A 14,904-nucleotide genomic window follows, 5' to 3' on the forward strand; every position below is an offset into this window, starting at 1 on the left:
ATATCTATAAAAATAAAAATATGTGCAATGTATTAATATTTTAATTTCTGATAAAAAATACAATAAATATTAAAAAAATTGTAGATGTGATCATCAATCAATAATCCAAAAAACAATGGAAAATACATCATAAATTCTGGAATTTAGTAAGCAGGCTTTATTGCAATTAGATCCTGCAAGCACGTATACGGAAATTAAGAATTTCGAGAGGTGTTTCTGCAAATTTTGGTCCCTCCTTTGCATTCAAGGGGGAGATAAAGAATGGGGCAGGATGTAGTGCATAATCACGGTAATGCCATCGTCGTCAAGCGAAGTGCGTCGGGTGCGGCGGTCGGTGGCGGAATTGATGGGGCAGCGGAAACGGGGACGAAGGCATGGCGTGTCTCTAAGCTTTTGTGCGTTGCTTCCATCCCTTAGAAACAGCATTGAACTGCTACCCGACGATGCATACTTTTCACGTCATAAGCAAGCGACCTGATGCTATCTATGGTGATCCAATGAGTAAAAAGAAGGGAAAGTGAACATGATGATCATTTAACCTAAAATTATGCATTTATTTGTTGCTTTATTTGATGTTCCATGTGATAAAAGGGGAATATTGACCATCCAAGAACTTTAGATCGAAGTTTTTGTCATCAACAATCTCTCTTTTGATTCGAAACGTAGAGGTGATTTTACATATGAGCTACTTACGATTTAAAATCGTAATCAAATCGAGTTATCCCTAACTACTCCTCGACTAGTATGATATATATACTGTAATGTCATGATTATTTGAGAATGAATATATATATCTTTTATCACTATCGAAGTACACGATAAATTATTTCGATCAATAATGATCGGATTCAGTAATTAAAATTAGGAAAATGATAAAAACCTCCAACGACTGAGAAGTCGAAGTAAAATGAGTAAATAAAAAATAGTTTTACTGTAATTTTTAGTAAGAACCGGATGGGATGAGTCGAAGTTGATGAGCAATAGGAACAGTACGTTGAGAGAGAAGGAACTCCAAGACGATTTGTTCTTGAAATTTGTACTGCAAGATAATCTTGTACTTCCTTACCATCTTGTTCTTATTGCTTTCGCCTCATCGTGATTGTCTCATTTCCCTTTTTATTATATTCGATGTCTATTGCTTCGACTCCTATCATCGTTAGCATATACATATACATATGCATACATATATATATATATATATATATATATATATATATATATATATAGTCATATTTATAATTATATTTTTCTCACATTGGCTCCTGAGATAAATATAGTGTGACAATAAAAATCTAGAACTTAATTTTTTTAGTTCTGAATTTATATGTGAAAAATGGCCTCTCATCAAATATTTGTTAATTACAAAATTTTCTTTTATAATTAAAGTGATGATGCTACAATCACTTTTAAATGACCAAGGATAATAGGCATCAATAAAGTAAATTCTTACATTTGGAATTTTCTTCTAATAAAAAATCATTACATTAAATATAATTACAAATTATTTTTTCCATAATTAAAATGCTGAGGCTATAACAGCATTGTTTTCATTCTCAATTTTTTTAGCTCTTCAACTAATCATTCAATGTCTCCAAATTTTTCTGACATTAACTGCATAAGAAACTGTAACTTATAATTACAAGTGACCTCTAAACAAAACTGAAGTTAACCTAAGATCAGATGAAGAGATCAATAAATATGATACCATTTACAAGAATTATATTCCTACCTTCATCAGGTAATGCATTGGATTCATCAAAAGCAACAAAGTTGGTAAGCATGTACTAACTCTGAATTATTTTTCTCGCTATGCTTGGAAAGCGGATGCTTTTGTCAAATTGAAATGTCAAAGATATTAAGCCTTTCTGATTTTGGAAAATTATTAGAAGCTAAAAAATATTATAATAAAAAATTAAAATATAAATGATTACATATAACGGTGTGTCATTTGGTATCAAATGCAGTCAAAAGAGACTTTAAGATGTGAAGCCAAATAGCCTTACCATTCAAAACAGGGAAAGATAACGATGTATCATATTTATGGAGCAAAAAAATTAAGAGCAAATTATTAAAAAAATCCATAGTTTTTAGAAATTCCAACATAGTATTCCATTTCCAAAAATTCTCACATAGCCAATTTTTTATTAAAAATTAATTTAACCTCTACATCCATCACATCATCGTCTTCGTCCTTCGCCTTCGTCACCCCCCTCAGTCTCACCGATTGCTCGTGGCCGCCACCCTCTACCCATGTTTCACCTTTCCTCCATCGTCACCCCCCTATCTCACCCTTCCTCCATCGCCCACATATATTGTGTAAAACCTTTTGTCGAACCCTAATGGGAGAGGCGATGCTGCCCTCACGCGTGATGCAATCGTGGTGTGAGTCCATCTTTCGAGCTTGCTCCCGAGTTTTCGTGCTCTCTTCATTGGATATTGCCTCATTGGTGGATTTGATTGCCTTGTCCGCTCTCTCATTTACTCTATCATAATCTACATCATGCTTTTCACCACCCTCTAATATGGATCAAACAATAACTCTCTTCATTGTATCCCACCCTCCTATACTGTCGTTGACAGTGTATCATGCGCTTTTGCCCTTACTCTTGGCATGTAGCCCCGATCTTATGCTCATCAACTTTCGATGATGGGCAATAGAGAAAAAAAGAAAGATGAGGATAATAGGTGGTGATGCATGAATGCAACAATGGTTGATGAAATAGAAGCAAACATAATATTATCATTTTAGAAAATAAGAATCTTTAAAAAACGGACACTAATTGAAACTTTTTCAATATTAGGATTTTTTTAAATTTACTTAAAATTGTATATATTTGAAAAAAACTTAAATATATTTTTAAAAATTAAAAATATTAAAAATTATAATTCTTATAATTTAAATAATCTATTTAGTGAATCAAGGGCTTAAATGGGCCTTGGGCCTTCACAGGCTTATTTAATTTAACAGGGGGCAATTTAGTTGGCCTAACAAAGGAACTATTTAAGGCCTCGGCATACCCCTCTCTCTTGCGATATCATTGGGTGTCTCCTTAGGGCTTATCGTGGGCGCCGTCTTCGACTGCTATCCGATCAACGTTACTATGACTGCCCAAACGCAAGAGGAACTCCTTGCCGCACATCTTGAGCAGCAGAAGATCGATGTAATTTGGTTCGATCTACGCTGTTTATTTTTTCGTTCTCGAGGTTGTCGTTAGAGATATTTGAAACTGTAATCACTTTGCTTTGGTGATTCATGCCGACCTTAAATGCGTGGACTTTACGTGTAATACTTTACCAGCTTCTGTTTTTGGAACTCTTCTTCCGAAACCTGTCTCTCCTATAACATGATAAGATTATATCAAGGCATACGATGGATTATTGTTAGTTGCGGTTTTTTACTGGGTAGAGTGATGGATCAAGAAAGTTGTAATAAACGGTTAAACGCCTTAAATTGGAAGTTGCATCAATGGAGTTTGTTTGTACTTGTATGAACAACAGAGATGTTTATTTTTTTACAAATATTCTAACTGGGTTTGGTGCTTTTTGGCAGTCATGAATAATTAGAATTGAGAAGTTCGTTTCTTTTGTTTTGGGGGAGGTAAAACTCCGTTGGCTTATTCATGAAGTTGTGACATTATGCTCGAGGGGATAGTTATGTGAGTACTTACTGTTTTGCATGACATGGTGACTTGGTGCCTTCCTGTTGGCACTGAAAATAGTTCTTTGTGGGGTTTTTTGATCCTAAACAACATGTTGATGTCTAATTTGAAGCTTTATCCAACTTGAAGCTGAACAAGTTGGATACGGGTTGGGAAATTTGTATCCGATTATATATGGCCCAATTCAAGTTGAATACTTTTAAGTCAAACCACCATCCCTAGATTCAATGAATTTTGGACTAGTATCGGCTTATTGAAAATTTTAATTACAGGTTTTGTTTGGATAGAATATCAGAGTGATAATAAGATTGCTCTTATGTACTAAATACTGGTTGATAGTGGAATCTGATTGTAATAAGAACGGTTAGATTTTATTTCTCTAGACCATTGAGGCTACTCTTGCTGTCTTTCTCTTGGGCATCTACCCTTGCTTGTCACCTCTTATTCTCTCAGCTTACTTCTTCATATTCTCTTTTCCACATTAATAACCAGATTGCTTTTCTCCAAATCTTGCTGGGATTTAACCAGAATAACAGTAGTGCCCTTATCTAGATTCTATAGTTGCTTCTTACCATGGCACCAAAAATAACATATTTTCTTTCTCTGTATTGTGATCACAACTTCTTACTTATAATCTTTGATTGCCCTTCATTTCTTTTGCATCTTCAGGAATGAAATTTACATATCCTCATCACTTTGTTTTCCCATAAAATCTTATTTTTTCATGCTTCTGTTTGCAGCTAGATGAACCTGTAGTCGAGGATGATGAGGACGATGTTGATGATGAGGATGATGATGACAAGGATGATGATGGTGAAGGTAAGTCTATGATATATTTGTTTAGGTTTTTTAGCTACTTTCAATAAATTTCTGGATCTGCAATTCAAAAACATGACTTAGTCATGAGTCTGAATTGACCTGAATGCTTAACCAATATATCACTCGTTTGAAATTTTAAAAGTTATACTACTATACAGTGATTATTTTTCTCTCTCCAAAGAATTACAAAGGTTCTAACTTCTAACTGATTATAGAACTGTCTGCACCATTACTTTTCAAAAAGAAACTAATAAGATGGATTCTAGCGTGTGGTGAACTATCTTCTAGTAGTTTTATCTCAATCCAGTTATATTGAAGTAAAACAACCTAAGATCATTCAGAATATCCTTGTAAAAAGGTAACATCTAGAAGATAGTAATAAACTATAGTGTAAAACTTAACAGTAGCGTATCACTTTTTTCCATACTCAAACAACTTTTGGCTTAATTGATTTATGATAACAAATTATATGAGCTTCATGCAATTACCACACTGATCTGCTTTTCGGGCATTATAGATTAGTGGCTACTTTCATACTTGTATTAGTTAATTTTAGACAACTAGTTAGGGTCAAAGGCTGCAAGCCCTTGGGTGTTGTCATTGTTATGGCTTAATGGGAAAGTATTGAAGCTTCAAAATGACAGCTCAGAGGAATGAAGCCTTGTGTTAGAGGCTGGAAGATATCCTTGCATAGAAAACAATTATGTATTGTGGTTGTGATCCACTATAATAACAACAATTGAAACACGGTTGGATGATAGAGTGGTTGAGAAATATCAGAGCAAACAGGAGTAAAGAGGGGATCTTCTAGGTTATGCAACGAGAAGGTTCCAAGGTTCGATGGTGGTATTGTGTAGAAATTAGAGATGCAGTGACATCGAGGTGGTGTTGAAGAGGTTTGGGGAGCAACAACGGGGAGGTGTGCTTGTGAGGTCTGGAAGCAGCATCATATTGGTGTGCCCCTCTATGAAGCACCGACGCGTTGGATTCAATGGCGTGCTCATTGGACACAGGTTCGTCACCGACACAATCGAATACATGTCGGACACGTGTCCAGTCGTGTTTTTTTAAATTATATTGGATACCACACGGTGTGTCAGACTCGGGCTTTATCATCCTGAGCAGACTGTTAAGGTGTCATGAAATTGAGATTCCTCACCACGGGGAGGCGTTGTGAAACCTTTGGAATCCTTCTTCCTCACCAGTGAAGCCTTTGTCCTTTGCCCCGAGTCCCCCAATCTGTTGTCGCACATTGTTGCGCTCTCGAGCCCTTTGCCTCGAGCACCTCTCTTGGTCGTCGTGCGCTACTACACTGGTCGAGCCCTTTGTCGTGAGCCCCCCCATTATCGTCACACTCTGCCACGCTCCCTTTGCCCCGAGCACCCCTCTGCAGCAATTGCATTGTCGTCTGCTATCAGACCCTCCGCCCTGAGACCCTGAGTGACCTACCTGCAACTTGGTGGTCGTCGCGCACTCTCGGGCCCTCGGTGACTTCACCGATGTTCGGCGAAGCATCTTCCTCAGTGGCGCTCGACATCCAACGAGGGTAAACTAATTTACCTATTTTATTTTTTTAGTTTTTTATTATGGGTTTTTGATCTGTGGTTTTTTAAATCTGGGTTTTTTTAAACCAAGTTTTTTACTGCTAATCTGGGTTTTTTGACTGCTGATTATTCTAGTAGGTAAATTAATTTATCTTTTTAGTAGTTAAATTGTTAGCATATTTTTCTAGTAGTTGTTTTTTTGTAGGGACCAACCATGGTTATGGAAATTGGATTTATTTTGTTAATAAGCTACATTAGTAAGTGTAGCGGAGACACTATAAAAGGTTATGGAATATTAATTATATATATACACTATAAAACTCATGTTAATCAAATATCATTAAAAATGATGTGTTGCTGTGTTTGTGTCATGTTTGTCTGCACTTCTTAAGTGCCACCTCTCCTTCCTTTTTCTCTCTTTTCTTTTTATCTCACAAGACAATTAAAAGAAAACAATTGAAATTAAGCCGATACAGTAGAAATCTGAACACTGTGATGCATTAATGCACAAATAAAACTCATGCACTTTAATAAAGTTGGTGATTGATGGGGAGATAGTCTTATTTCTGATTTTAAAATAATTTACTGAAAATTATCCTGAATCTCTTTTTAGGTATGTAGGCATGTTTTTTCTTATATCCAGACAATTTTACTTAATGTTTTATTTGATTGCCCTTTATTCTGCTGTTTATGGAAATTAACTTTTGATTGTCAATATTTGCAGGACAAGCAGATGATGCCACTGGGAGATCAAAGCAAAGCAGAAGTGAAAAAAAGAGCCGTAAAGCCATGCTGAAGCTTGGAATGAAGCCAATTCCTGGTGTTACTCGTGTCACAGTGAAAAAGAGCAAAAATGTAAGTTTTGAGGGGCTTTGTTGTTGCTATTTGCATTATTGATGCAGCATATTGTAAATGCATTTGTTCCTGTTGTGGCCTTTCAGATATTATTTGTGATATCGAAGCCAGATGTATTCAAAAGTCCAACCTCAGACTCTTATGTTATATTTGGAGAGGCAAAGATTGAGGACCTGAGCTCACAACTCCAGACTCAGGCTGCAGAACAGTTCAAGGCACCTGATCTGAGCCATGTCATCTCAAAGCCCGAGACTTCTGCAATGGTTCAGGACGATGAAGAAGTCGACGAGACTGGTGTTGAACCAAAGGACATTGAACTGGTCATGACCCAGGCTGGGGTTTCAAGGTCTAAGGCTGTTAAGGCACTCAAAGCTGCAGAAGGTGACATAGTTACTGCAATAATGGAGCTTACTAATTAAAGCTCAAGAATTAATCTGTTTGCTTTCCACTGTTTGTTTTTCCTGCCTTGTTGAGGATACAACAGCTGAATTTTATCTATAGATTTTTCCACTCCTAGTGTTGTATAAGTAGTAAAAACCCTCATCTGTGCTTCAGCCTGGTGGTTCTCTATTATTTGAGGAATGCTTCAATGTGATGTGCTTTCATGAACGTGAATGTCTAAAACTGGTATCAGCGGGAAGTTGTTTCATGTGCTCTTCATTCTTGTTGGTCTTGCGGTTTTCCCTGGCAAGTCTACCATTTAATCTTCACTATCACATCCTTTGTCACATATTATTGCTGCAGCATTTATCTTGGCTGCTAACCAAGAAGATTTGTTTACTACGTTATATGCTAGCATTTTGAACTAATGATCAAGATTCGTTGAATCATGTTGTAATGCTCGGTATAAGTGGTACATTATCAGGCCAACAAAAGATTAATATGAGTGGTATATATCAATCCATCAGCACCAGTGATATCAACATGCACAGGTAGCTAGACAATGTTCTATAAATTCAGTAGAAATTATTTTACTGTTTGAATGTACTATAAATGAATTGGAAAATCTTTTTACTTTATATACTACTACTAATCACACACTATGTGTGAAGATTTTTGCAAATAGCACAAAAAACTGGGTCATAAAGGAAACTGAAAAAAGGAGTTCAACATATCTTCCTTTCCAAAGTTTATATTACATATATACATATATATTCCACTAAATATTAGATTTGGCATATAATTCTTCAAAATATTTAAATATTTCATATACCACTCCCATGAAATTTCATCCGATAAACCCGAGTTAACTCGCACTAATCACAATTACATTTTATTAAAAATAAATATCTAAAATGGTCTCTTTTTTTCATGAATTGTTTGCACCCTCATATTACTTGATAATTTTGAAGGTTATAATTGAATTAAAAAATGTTTTAAATACTTATTTTATAAATTATTTGACACCTTATGATCCTAATATTTGTGAAAAGTTGTTAGTTTTGATTTTAATCTAAGATATTTTTACCTTTATAAGTATATATATATATATATATTGTAAATTTAAATTTGAATGAATATATATATATATATATATATATATATATATATATATATATATATATATATATATATATATATATATTCAATTTTGCAAAAAAAAGGACGCAATTTATTAACTGCACGTGCATTGCACGTGGTACTGATATATAACTTTCCCCAACAAACGACAAGGATCGGCTATCGAAAGGAAAGAAAAAGAAGGGCGATGGCGAAGGCCGAGAAATCCTCAAATCGGGAAGAGGTCCTCAAGCCCTTCTATCAGAGGGCTTCCGAAGCCGAGGTATTGGCCCCGCTGTCGTAAGCTTCAACCGTTAGAGTCTTTTGTTAGTGTTGCTTTTTCTCTGCCAATCTTTGTTTAGGTTATTCTTGGAATGTGCCTATCTATCTTAGATATCGAGTTCTACTTTCTTGGTTGAAATCTAGATCCATCCTTGACTTCTCAAACGGAAGGTTTTGATCGGTTTATTGTACTCGAAGGCATGGCCGCTTGTTGATAGGTAAAATGTGTGGAACGTAAACTATGATTGAGAGGTGATGGATCTGCCTTATCCGGTTTCGATGATTTCTTGTCTTTGGACGCCTCCAGTGCGAATTATGATGTTGACGGAACACTTATTACGTAATACATATGTCCTACAAGTTAATATGTTATTTATGTTTTAGTTTATGAATGCACATCCATTTTGTAGTCGCCATTAGGAAATGGAACTACTATTTTTTGGTAAGATTGTAGAATTGTATTTCTTACCAAGAACAACATAACTGCCTGATACTACCTTTTAGAAGATCATAGATCATCAGATCTCACCAATTTTATGTAGGGGCATCAAGAAAGATTGCTTGATTGCATGATACATATATCCTACAAGTTACTATGTTATTTATCTCCAAGTTTATGAATGCACATCCATTTTGTAGTGGCCATTAGGAAAAGAAATTACTGTAATTTTGGTAATTTTGTAGAATCTTATTTCTTACCAACAAGAACAACATAACTGCCATCAATTACCTTTTATTGAATCAAAGATCATCAAATCTCACCAAGTTTACCTAGGGGCATCAAGTGAGGGAATTTGCACTATGCACATTCAGTTGCTAGCTCTTATGATTCCCATGTAACAGACAAAGCTTACCCCTTGTTAAGCTGCATTGCTTCATAAAATCCCACTCTTCGTGAGAATTAGCAGAATTTAGTCACCTTGTGAACCTCAATCTAACAGCATTGACTATGGGCCTAACTATGATAGTATTTGCTTGTAAATACATGAGCATCCATTCCATTTGATACACAGCTGCAGCTTAACTCTGTATGAACTCTTGAGTTGCATTTAACATTGGTTCGAAAACACAAACTTTTGTTCCAAAAATTATAACCTGGCTTTGAATGTCACTAAACTGCAGAAATTTCCCCCAAATTTTCTTAGAATAGGTACAGTTGAAAGATAATGGTATTAATAATTCCCATTGACAGCACCCAAGAAATGTTCTGAATGTTGCAGAAAACCCATTCCATCATTTGGATGAGTTTTCAATTTGCTGTTAAAAACTAACCAAAGGAGGAATGTGTCTTGAATTTCACCATTGTTCTCTGTGTTTTCTTTCTACCAGAATTTGCTCAATTTTTTTGAATATTAGAAATCTAGATCAATTTTTTTTCCATCTGGTTTATGTGATAAGTTTGTACTTTATCCAAGAGGCTACCCGCATTGAGGTTCATTGCTGATGGAAAAAACCAATGGCCACTCATAATCAAATTAGCTACTGTGATCTTCCCCTCTATTCTAGTTCTGGCATCCTTGATCTTCCAATTCTCAAACAGGAAATGATATATATATATATATATATATATATATATATATATATATATATATATATCATTTCTTTACCTGTAACGAAACAATTTCCTTGCATCATTCCTCAAATTGAAAGTCTTCTGCCATGACCATATGCACATATGAGAAAGCCTGTTCATAATTTGTAATGTTGCTTGCATGAGAGAACTGCTTGATAATGTGATTGAGTGAATCTTAGTGATGAAGAATAGGTGAAATGGTTAGGATCATAGCTCCTACGATGATTTGACCCTTTTGTAACAACGATTGAGTTCCACGTCTCAATTCATGATACTCCTGTAATTCAGATTTTGTATCTGAATTGGGTTGATATTTGGGGTCTAATCCTAAAAATGTTTAGTTTTTATAGATATCAATTAACTGGAAACAAAAATGTCCATACAAGATATTCTTTTCTAGGATCCTTTCAAGAAAAGCTCAAATGACAAGACCAAAAGCTCTACAATTTCATAGGTTTTAGGTCCTCTATCACCATTCTGTTTTTGGATAAATGCATTGAATGACTTAGCAATATTGAAATCTTGTATTTTGTATTTAGCAACTTAAACAATTTATTTAATTCATACTATGACTAAAGATGATGAATACACTAATGCTATTATCACATGCTATATAAACTGAGTTATCGTTTGTACTTGTACCTACAAATGCATGATGACCGAATTCTTCTAAAGTCAACTTAATTATTGTTAGGACTTATTCCGTAAAACAGATAATATTTTTACATTAGAAAGTTGAAATGCTAGGTTAATTTGAAAGATCGGAAACAGAGATGAAGCTGATCTCTAATTTGGAGGTTTTATCTTTGGACAAATATATCATCAACCAAAAAGCTGATTCTAGGATGACATTTTCTTTATGTTGCCCCTCCTTATTGTGGTTGTCATCATTATATTGAAATGTTTCTCAGGATTATAGGATTGACTAAATCAGAGCTCAAATTGTGAACTTTCATTTTGCTTATCTGTCACATACTAATATGGAGGATAACTTCCTTTCCAATTCTTTAGAATGATGAAAGTTCAATTAAGTGGCAATCCATGTTCACAGGCTTATGCACTTTTTTATTATTTATCAATAACCTTTTTTAGCTAAAGTTGTATTGATGAATACTAGTGTATCTTGCTGTGAGGCTTGTCACAAAAATCTTTGGCTTTATATACAAGCCCTTATCATAGTAAAATTCTCTGTTGCTTAAACTGTTATTTTGGATAGTGTGCGCAAATATAATTTAGTATAAAGCGTTCTTGTCTTGCCGTCTTTAAGCAACCTCTATTGTGTTGAAACTACAGGATCGTTTAACACAGCTGGAGGCATTGCTTGCTAAGAAAGGTAAGCTCCAGTTTTTGATAGGACCCAAGTTTAGATGGTGCTTAAATGATAATTGCTAACTTTTTTTCAGGTGAGTCTGATACCGGAAATAAGGAAATATCATCCATTGTAAAGGACTTTCAGTCAAAGCTAGAGTCTGCACAGGCTGAGCTAATGAGCGAGAGAGATAAGGTTGATATCATTTTCAAAATTTCTACTTTATACATATGGTACATTTTAAGTAAATTTACTTGTCATTGACTTGTAGGCTTCCAAGGAAATTCAGAAGCTTGCAGCAGAGAACCTGAAACTTCAGTACCGGATTACTCATCTTGCTCGGGCATTGAAGGAGGCTGATTCCAAATTGGCAGCTTAAGTGTGTAGTTTCAACTGTACTCTTGCTATGTTTATGTGGCCATTGGGTCATATTGTTATTTTTGCTCAGTACCTCAGATACTGGTTATCAAATGTATTACAATCTCCCTTTAGTTACAGGTTGTGATAACTCTTGATTTGCATGTAGCAAATCAATGTGTGGAGTCCTATACAGACATAATAGATGGAAAATTAGGCATTTTTATATTTTGCCGCAGACTGGGGTACAAACACATAAATCATCTGTCCGTTCCCTGAATGGTTATGAAAGCTGTGGCAGATAAAGTGCTGACAGATCTGTGCTGCTTTATATATAATTTTTTGTTATGCACGTTCTACATATCTAGCATAGCTTCTGTCACACATAAATAGAGCTCATTTTCTGAATTGAAAGTGAAATAGTAGGGGACTATATGTAGTACTTGTATGGCAACCTTGGCGATCATAGTAACTGTGAGCTGATAATTGTTTGAAGCTTTTGATATATTTTTTTTAAGTAACTTTTTACTTCAGTTAAGCAAGTTAATTTAGTTGATTGAGTCAAATATTGTTCTGATTATGGATCTTTATTATAATAATTTATACAAAGGTTTTCAGGTCATCAGTAATTATGTTGATACTTGTGGATGTTTTTACTTTTGACATGTGAAACTTTAATTCCTGCTGCCAAACATCTTTTAAGATCACTATGATTTTTAAATTTAACTTATTGGAAATTTTCATTTTAGTGATCAGCTGATATTTGTTGATAATCTAGGAGTCATTTTGCTGACAAGTTTCCCTGGATTTAGTTAAGCAAGTTCATTTAATTGCTTTGTAATTGGGCCAACATTTATATAAAATTCTACAGGTTTTGATAATTATCTCATAGGTGACCAACATCTTATTTTAATCTTTTAGTGCAGCTCTAATTTAATAGTTCTGTTTTGTCAAGTTGAGCACTAAAATAACGAGATCGGTGGTTGAGAATTTTATTTACTTGTATGGGTATTAGACTGGACACTCATCCAATTTGCTAGATTACCCTGAAGCATACTGTTTCGTTGACAGTTTAGATATGTCAAATAGTTCATGTTGAACTACCATTCATGTCGAACATCATAATAACCGTGTACGTAAAAGCAGCACCGGAGAAAGGCCGAAGGGAAGACCTCCGATCTCGTTTCTATATTTAAAATTTTACATTCAAATTCTTATAATTATGAAAATAAAATATTAAATATTATTTATTTTAATGTTATCGATTTTATCAATGAAAAATAAAACACACGACAATACATGTATAAGTGACAGGAAGATGATATACGAAAAGGTAAATTTAATTGTGGTGATGAACAGGAGCACCATAGTTGATTGCTGTAGTGGTGGTCGGCCTTACCGATGCCGATCCGAATATTGATAATGAGGAAGAGGATGACACATAGTGGTGAGGCATATGTGTCGGTGCTACATTGCTCTATCTCCTCTTCCTCCTTCGACATTACTTTGCATCTGCGTCGATGCCGAAGGAGGAAGATGAGGTAGGTGAGGCATTTGCATCGTCGATGACGACGAGTGAGTTGGAAGAGGAGGTAGGCGAGGTGTTTGTGTCAACGTGCACGCTCAAATCCTCGAACAGTTGCTTCGTTCAGTGGCACGACGGATTCGAGGAAGGGGTGGTCGATGGTGAGAAGGAGGGAGAGGTTACGATGAGCTCAGCAAAGAGAAACACTTGCTTCGAGCTCTTAAGCTTTAGCTAGTTCGCAAAATGACGCGTATGCCATGGCCACAGCAGCATGGTCATCGAGTTACTTCCGGATCAGCTCCACTCGTAACCGAAGGGTATCCGATCAGATGACGAGGATTGATCGCAACACAAAATAAAGGCTTGAAGAGTACATATTTGATGGCGGGAGAGACAACAACCCTCATCCTCCTTCCCACTCACCTCCATCGTTGTGGTGGTTAGGGAGAATATAAAAAAGATAGCGGTAATGATACTACGAGCGAAACGTCGAAGAAATAGTGGATCGTTGCATTATGGTTATTCTTCGCATTGGGAATCACTGTTCTGGCTCCTCTTCCTCCTCTGGCGTCGATACAAATGTAGAGCGACATAGGAGGAGGAAGAGGAAGTAGAGCATTACAGCGTCGATGTAGATGCAGATGTCTCACCTCCCTCCTCTTCCTTCTTTGGTACCGATGCCTCATTGCTCCGCCTTCTCTTCTTCTTATCGTTGATGTTTGGATCGACATCGATAAGACCAACCATCGTGTCATTATTGCCGACTACTACATTGTTATTATCGACATTACAACAACAACTGCCCATGGCGTTATCGTTCACTATCATCATTGAAATTATCTTTTTGTTCATCGTTTTTATGTTATTCATGCACATGTTGTCACGCGTTGTATTTTCGATCGATAAAGCCAATGGCTTTGGGGTAAATATGGTTAAATATTTTACTTTCATAAATATATAGATTTCAATATAAAATTTTTAAGTCTGGGAACTAAGATACTGAAGATGTCTAACTATAAGTATAATCTGTATTACCCATTATATTATAATACTTTTAATATTTAATGGTTTTTATTAAATTATAAAACTATAATATCATCTTTAGAACCTTGTTGGTCTTAAAGATAAATGGATTCCATTGGGAGGAAAAGACACTTAAAAATGCATGAATCATTTATGGGAAAAAAATGGGCGTGTTCTTTGGAAAAAATGAAAAAGTAAGAGACTTTTCAGGTAATTCAACTGAGCATTAATGCAAATTGGAGTCTCAACTATGATACACTATCAACTACAAGCCAAGTTTCTGTTTCGCAAACCTAAATTTCGAGGAACAAATAAAAAAAAAATCACTTGTATACATTGTGTAAAATTGTCATCGAATTATTTTGAAGTGATTCACTAATACTTTCTTTTAGTATCTCGTAGCTAATTACAATCATTTGACTTTGGTCGTTGAAACTTACTATTCACTATCCTTTTGA

General features: G+C 35.3%; 2 protein-coding genes across 2 annotated transcripts; both read left to right on the forward strand.

Moving 5' to 3' along the window:
- Window positions 1–3,003: 3,003 nt before the first annotated feature.
- LOC135612182 (nascent polypeptide-associated complex subunit alpha-like protein 1) lies at window positions 3,004–7,526 on the forward strand. The gene is made up of 4 exons (XM_065108093.1): window positions 3,004–3,161; window positions 4,400–4,478; window positions 6,747–6,877; window positions 6,964–7,526. Exons 1-4 carry the CDS (start codon window positions 3,102–3,104, stop codon window positions 7,294–7,296), a joined length of 603 nt encoding a protein of 200 aa, XP_064964165.1. The 5' UTR covers window positions 3,004–3,101; the 3' UTR covers window positions 7,297–7,526.
- A 1,017-nt stretch (window positions 7,527–8,543) lies between these two features.
- Window positions 8,544–12,213, forward strand: LOC135612188 (uncharacterized). The gene is made up of 4 exons (XM_065108141.1): window positions 8,544–8,660; window positions 11,526–11,565; window positions 11,636–11,736; window positions 11,813–12,213. The coding sequence occupies exons 1-4, from the start codon at window positions 8,586–8,588 to the stop codon at window positions 11,918–11,920; spliced, it is 324 nt and encodes a 107-aa protein (XP_064964213.1). The 5' UTR covers window positions 8,544–8,585; the 3' UTR covers window positions 11,921–12,213.
- Window positions 12,214–14,904: the final 2,691 nt, after the last annotated feature.

This window comes from Musa acuminata, chromosome BXJ1-1 (assembly GCF_036884655.1).
Source record: "Musa acuminata AAA Group cultivar baxijiao chromosome BXJ1-1, Cavendish_Baxijiao_AAA, whole genome shotgun sequence".
Taxonomy (NCBI): Eukaryota; Viridiplantae; Streptophyta; class Magnoliopsida; order Zingiberales; family Musaceae; genus Musa; species Musa acuminata.